At 45.8% G+C, this 6,614-nt stretch overlaps 2 protein-coding genes across 2 annotated transcripts; both read right to left on the reverse strand.

Moving 5' to 3' along the window:
• Positions 1-877: 877 nt before the first annotated feature.
• On the reverse strand, positions 878-2,650 carry SETTUDRAFT_185075 (uncharacterized protein; the record flags this gene model as incomplete). The annotated part of the gene is made up of 1 exon (XM_008028608.1): positions 878-2,650. The coding sequence occupies exon 1, from the start codon at positions 2,492-2,494 to the stop codon at positions 878-880; it is 1,617 nt and encodes a 538-aa protein (XP_008026799.1). The 5' UTR covers positions 2,495-2,650.
• A 12-nt stretch (positions 2,651-2,662) lies between these two features.
• Positions 2,663-4,791, reverse strand: SETTUDRAFT_40231 (uncharacterized protein; the record flags this gene model as incomplete). The annotated part of the gene is made up of 4 exons (XM_008028587.1): positions 2,663-4,192; positions 4,259-4,344; positions 4,390-4,512; positions 4,683-4,791. The coding sequence occupies 4 exons, from the start codon at positions 4,789-4,791 to the stop codon at positions 2,663-2,665; spliced, it is 1,848 nt and encodes a 615-aa protein (XP_008026778.1).
• Positions 4,792-6,614: the final 1,823 nt, after the last annotated feature.

Raw genomic sequence — 6,614 nt, forward strand, 5'->3', positions numbered from 1 at the left:
GGCTGCTATAGCATGAGTTTATTGGATAATGTGGACCACCAACAGCACGATGATATATATGAGCACAGAATGAACAGTACATCTTTCGTAGCTTCAATGTACAAGTGTTTCCTCTAAGTCTATAGTGACGTTGACACTGCAAACGTCGACCCTTCCTCTGAACATGTATACACGGAAGACTCCCTAAGCGTCCTGAGTTTGGCAAGTTCCTGTTCCTTCGAAAAAACGCTTTCCTCCATCTGCCTATACCCTACTTTATTCGCAAGATTATAAGTTATCCACTCTGTATCAATTCCAACCTACAAAAGAACCGCAATTCAGTGAGCTTACATATAATGTTTGAGGTCCGGAACGAATCGAAGCAAAACGCAAGTGAGACTGCGAGGGTGGGAGCGGGTTGACATGGTAGTGGCGTATAGCATAGTTATCATTGTGAAAGCCAGGCTCTACTGGCCGATCGTTCATTTTTTGTGAGTAGTTACCGGTTTTTAAAGTCAATCGGGCGGCCTCTTTGTGTGCAATGTTTGCGTTTTGTTTTCAGGTAAGCACAGGAACAGTACAGCATCACATAACCATACTCTCTAAACGGTCAGTCATAGCACTTCTTTGTTGTAGAATGCCCCATCGCTAATTTCTTGATATCAAACGGCGTTAGGATCATCTTGCACCATTCATCTTGCATAAACAATAGAGCCGCAGGTTGATCAAATGACATGAGATGATTCATAAGATGATTTGCTTCAAGGGTTTAGTGCTTCTTAGAATCGCATATAGGAACATTAATCTTGAAAGTCTACCTTCTAAGTAGATGATACCAAATAGATACCTTGCTGAGTTTAACAAATGTCACTATTGTTCATTCCTTACGCTATCAAGTTCACTTTTTACAAATACGCTTATGGCTCCTCCAGTCAGACTTTTGACAGTTCGAGGAGCAATATTTAGTGATATGACACGCGCTACATTTCAAGAGTTTTCCTCCACCAATAGATCTTCCTTTCCCACATACCGTACAACCTCCTTGTACTGGGTCTAGATTTAGTAAACCATCGAATGGCGGGTCAATCATGGGAACCGAGAATATTGGGGATATAGCCGCTCCAGTAACTAGCCCACGTACATCAGCCCAATTTGGAACATCTGGAACAAAATCTTCGGGAAGAAAGCCACGGCCACAGGCACAAAACACATCGTTGACGTCATCTTGAGTCTGTTGGATGCATCCTGCATCACGGTTGCATGCAGGATGGTGTTTCCAGATCCTACATCTCTCCGTAAACGACGGCAGGGTCTGTCTCCAGAGTTTGAGTTCTTCATCATCGACTCTGATACTGCAAAATCCTTTCTCAGTGACTGCTGACAAGAACTTTGCAATACGGGGGACGAGACTCTCGGTGATTGGCAATACACCCGTGTCGAGCACGACAGTTTGACTGCCAAGATCTAGTCTTATGCAAGACACAAAAATGAGAAAGTGAACTCCGCCTCCAGTTGGATTGTCCAAGCCGAATATATGTGATTGTCTTCCCTGAATTCCAGTAAAATGCATGAACAGAGAGAACAGCGAGTCTTTGAAGCCCACTCGGGCATCTGGCGGTATGGCACTCACCACGGACAAGGATTGCTCACGTTGTTTTCGTTCGTGTTTGGAAAACATGCCTGCTACGTGCGGCGACAGCCATTTGAGTTGATCATGGCGATTTCGATCCAGTACTGGTAACACTCTCATGTCGATATGATGTACATTGGCAGTTCTCCCCCATATACACGAGGGAGAAAACACTGGAAAACTCGTCCATACACTCCAATGTAGAGGTGCTTCCACCTCTATGTAACAAGACTTTCTTGCAATGCGAATTTTACTTCTTTCACCACAGACTGGAACCGGGAATGATGACGCAATCTGGGCATCCTCACCGTTGAAGGCAACTTCAAAGTCACATGGGGCTGTTTGTGTGGTCTTTACAGCACAGCCACTTCTCAGAGAACGCTTCAGTCTTTCTGAGAGAAGATCTATACAACCAGAAAGGGCGGTAATTCTTCCTTCTGGTTGCAGAACGATCGCGGAAAAGGTCGTTTTGATCTCTCCATGTGCCAATCCAGGGGATTCGTGCTCGGCTCTACTGAAACAGTGACCGGATGCAATGCTGGTCAGATTGGGTGGATGTTTTGAAATGTAAACACATTCGTCATTTCCCAATGTCGTTTCGAATATATTCATCTCGAACCCCAATGATCGAACGAACTTAGTACAGGTCTGCGGTGTACTTTGTAGTCCAAAAGCTATGATGGCAGTTTTCGGCTCAAGCAGCAGAAACCAAGATGGGGTCATGAATGAGACCACAAGTGGGAATTTACCCTGCCACCTCAAGTCGTCCTCAGAGACCTGAATTGCATATTCGTTGCTATGAATCTCGCCAACGGTCGAGATGATACCAAACGCAAGTTGGATTCCAGAGAAGATATTTTGCCAGCGCCCGACTATCGAACTCATAGATGACTGCACGATACAGTGGCCGATTGGAGTACCGACATCTGTTGGATCAAGACCAGTCAGAGCGCTCAGCTTGTTTCTTGGCACTTTTAGGGTTATGCAAACTGTTTTCGGAAGGTCCTTCCATCCGCCGATTCCATCTCTAGCCGAAGTCACCACATGATCCGGTTAAGTAAATATCTGTGCAGAGTAGACATTCAGGGTATGGAAGTAGAGATAGAGCTCTTGGATATAATTCCTCCCCATTGTGATTGTAGAATCGTTTTCAATCAGTCCGATGATACGGTTCATCAAATCATGCCAATTCACAGCAACTCGATTTCTAAGCCGATGGAGAAACATAGCAAAACTACCACGATGGTAGTGCAACGTGGAGCTTCTTTCAATCTTGAGCATGTCGAGGTCTTTGAACAGTGACAGTGCGTTCTCGTGCTGGAACATATTTTGGTAGACATTGTGGAGGATGTGGGCCAAATCGGCTTCGTTGAATCGTAGTCTCGGTTCTGTCATCCCCAAGTTCGCAGCTGGAAGCGAAGTGAGGCGCTTCCACGTTAACTTAACGCGCATTTGCCTACGGTTGCTACTATCGGTCGCGCGAAATACCTGTTCGAGTGTGACATCGTCGGCTGTAGATGAACTAGACGCGTTGGTCCAATACTCGACTGGGAAGAGATCAAGCAACAGTGACATGGTGACAAAATCTCCACAAAGTATGGAGTCAACGTATGCTCGATGATCCTTTTCTCTCCTCACCAATGACTCGGTATACAGAGTAGAAGACGTGTCTTTTTTCAGTAAGGGAGATACTGCTGAGAGTAGGTTGAGAGATCCCACATGATCGGCGAGGTTGGAACTGTCCACAACGTTGAATGCGAAGGGTGCCCCATGTGTGGTGCTGTACTCCTTTTTGTCGAGCTCGATCGGACTCAAATGATGGACATCTCGATAGACATTTCCTAACCAATCATGCCCAGATAACTCGAGATGATGCAGTGCATGTGCGAAAGCGATTGCATCTCCCGCAAAGAACCAAATGGTTAAGTTCATCTGAGAAGACAACCGAAATGCGTGACACCATGTTCGAAACTGAAGATGTGCTGCCTCTGTGACGCGAAGGGGAACCGACCTTGCTAAGGACCCAGTTGAAGCGGTGTATTTTACTGGTGCAAATGCCGTCGCGAGATGGAAGCCCAGAAGCGGATCCGTTCCATAATGGAGCGTAGGCGCCCCAATGGTATGGAAAGCAAACAGAGGGTTTGGAAGATTCGTTTTTGCCAAGACCTCAGCATCTTGACTTGTGCTCCCATACTTCCAATAGTGTTGATACAACACGTGGGCGTTCTCTGCGTATGCGATACCGACCAGGGCTGCAGAACGTATTCCTGTAGTCACGTATGCATTTTCGCCCCCAACATAGTATGCCTTCACCTCCTTAGCGCGCTGGATGTTCGATTCGAGAATATGATTGAATACAACTCTTGTGTTCTCATTCGAGTCTTGCGTGCAATATGACTTCCATAAAGCTCTCACTCGGGTGAACGTTGAGAGATCACAAAACCTCAGTATGCTGCCATATTTTGTTCCATGCCATGCGTCCAGCGAGTTTGACAAAGAAACTAGTTCCTTTGCCTGATCCGTCAGGACCTTTAGGGAGGATTCGTCCAAGTAAAAATGGTAGTAGATATCCCAAATTATTCTCTAGCGGTTGCCATCAGTGTCCGCGAGAATAAGCGAAAAGAGCAATATGTTCCTTGCTGTTGCTACCATCAATATGACAATTGGGTCCAGGGCTTTGCAAATACCTATGACAGCGTCTTGAATATCACAGCACGTGATATCAAAATCGCGAGCTATGTTTCGTCAGCCTTACGAAGTTTACTATATATTACACATACAGTTGTTCTGCTCAGAGTATAGTGTAAACAACACGTTACGAACGTCACCACAACCTAGAAGCAGCAAGTCTCCTTTGTCTTCACATAGTAAATCCCGTGTGAGGCATCTTGCAGGCGTGTTTCCTATCGGGTAGAAGAAAGTCAGGATATCAAGATAAACCGGACCAAACATGACGACACTGTAAAAAGATTTTAGAGATCTTATACGTTTCTTAAGAATCTCATGAGTGGACGAGCTCAATGGTGGTGAAGGGCAAAGCGGAAAATGCGATGACGGCTAGTGTATATTGTACCAACAGCATTGGGGTCGCCTCTAGTACTGCGGACGTAGTATCGGTCGGGCGCGAGAAAGGGCATACCAGCGTCAGCAGACAATTTCTGGCCAATCATGACCGAACACATCTTTGCGGAGTGAGTCTGTTGGAATTCTTGTGGTTGCTTCATATGCATAGACTAGGCATTTATTGGCATCGCGTGTACCGTCAGCTCGGTTCAGGCGCTGTCGCACAGCAGCGGTGAGAATCCAAGGTCTTTGCAGGCGATGGATTCTGGGCTAACTAGTCCATTTTGGCGGTTTAGCCCGATTTCGAAGGTAGAAACGCGCATAAACGGCGGCTAGGTAGATGTGAAGGGCTAGGCTAAGAATAGGTATCCTTGGCTACGCCTTAGTGTCATTGCCTCTCATTACAGATCACCGCGGCGATCTGAAGTATAAACCTAAGCTAATGAAAGATTTATAGTTATAGTGCCTAGCATATAATGCGTCTTGCTTCTGACCCTGGTACTTCCCGGTCAGGCAATCGCGCACCCTAGTCTTGAAAAACGCGTGTATGCGTTTGATCAAATTAATGTACATTCGCCCGTGACGAAACGCTTATCGTGCCAGACCAATCTGAAGGTACTTCGACTTTAAAACAATGATTAGACTTATTGAGTCTATACTTTACAATCGAATGTCTCACATTACTTAACTCGACTTATAAATAAAAAAACATTACAGCTGTACTACACCGCCTCAACAACACCGTTGATGCAGTATCCAAGGCTAGGAAACGTATGCACGAGCGTTATTTTAGAGTGGTTATAGAGGCAGCTTGGACTCAGACTCGCTACGGAGACAGTCCGGTCGGCGGTCGGCTTAGTAGCAGTACACACGTTGCTACACCGTTTCACTGTGACTACAGCTACAACATCTCTGTTGGCGACAATGCCTTAGTCGGATCTAAATCCCAGCTACTTAATTCAGATTACCATTGGAAGCAAGACTAGCATTGGTGCATGTGTTACTATCGCAACTCTGAAAGCACTAACTGATCTGGAATTATTGAAACGGAGCTACAGTCTTGAAGTCGCTAAAAACATCCATCCACGTTGGCAAGCATGTCTATATCGGTGATTGCTACATCGTAGGAGCCGGAGTGCGAGTTGGTGACGGCGCTATTGTTCGTTCTGGGTCTGTCGTCGTTCATGACAATACATGAGCAGCTGCTAAGCTAATAGAGCGACTTGCGGAAAGATGCGTGAAAAGACTGACCACACTTCTGTACGAGCTGAGGCGCTAGATGTGAAGCGCAAGATAGGGCAAGGTAGACCCCGGCCAATGATGTAATCGCCGGTTTCAGATCATTACACCATGTACGCTAGCTAATTAGTGCCTAAAGGACCATAGGAGCGTCTTAATGTGAAGAGCAATGCAAGTCGCGACCTTCAAGAGTAACGTCTATCCCTACGTGCCGGGACGCACGGTGTAACGGGACACTTTCTCTTCTAGACCCTTGGACTATCCCACAACATACTTATATATAGACAAGCGCAATACGCATCTACTCTAGAGCTCTTACTCTTCTAGCATATCAGCCTCTGATGCTAAAAAGCGCGTTATTGGCCGTGCTATCGCTTATTCTATTAATGCTGTCTTCTAACTCTCCTCTAATACCCCCTGCTCCTCCGCGATAGTACGCTTCTACGAACAGCTTAGTAGGTTAGAAAAGAAGCTAGAATAGCAAAGATTAAGAATACAGTCCTAAAAAGTCGATTTAGAGCAATAAGTACACGTCCTAATAGTTTCTCCGCGTAGACGGCAAGATCGTCAAAACGCGTCGTGAAGGACGTGCGCTATTAGTAGTACTTGGCATGCAGGTAGTCTATAGTAGCGTGCTTAAATATCGCTGTATGCTATCGTAACGAATCTAGCACTATACCTATAGTAGTTGGCGGCTAAGAAT

This window comes from Exserohilum turcica (genome assembly GCF_000359705.1).
Source record: "Exserohilum turcica Et28A unplaced genomic scaffold SETTUscaffold_27, whole genome shotgun sequence".
In the NCBI taxonomy this organism is placed as follows: Eukaryota; Fungi; Ascomycota; class Dothideomycetes; order Pleosporales; family Pleosporaceae; genus Exserohilum; species Exserohilum turcicum.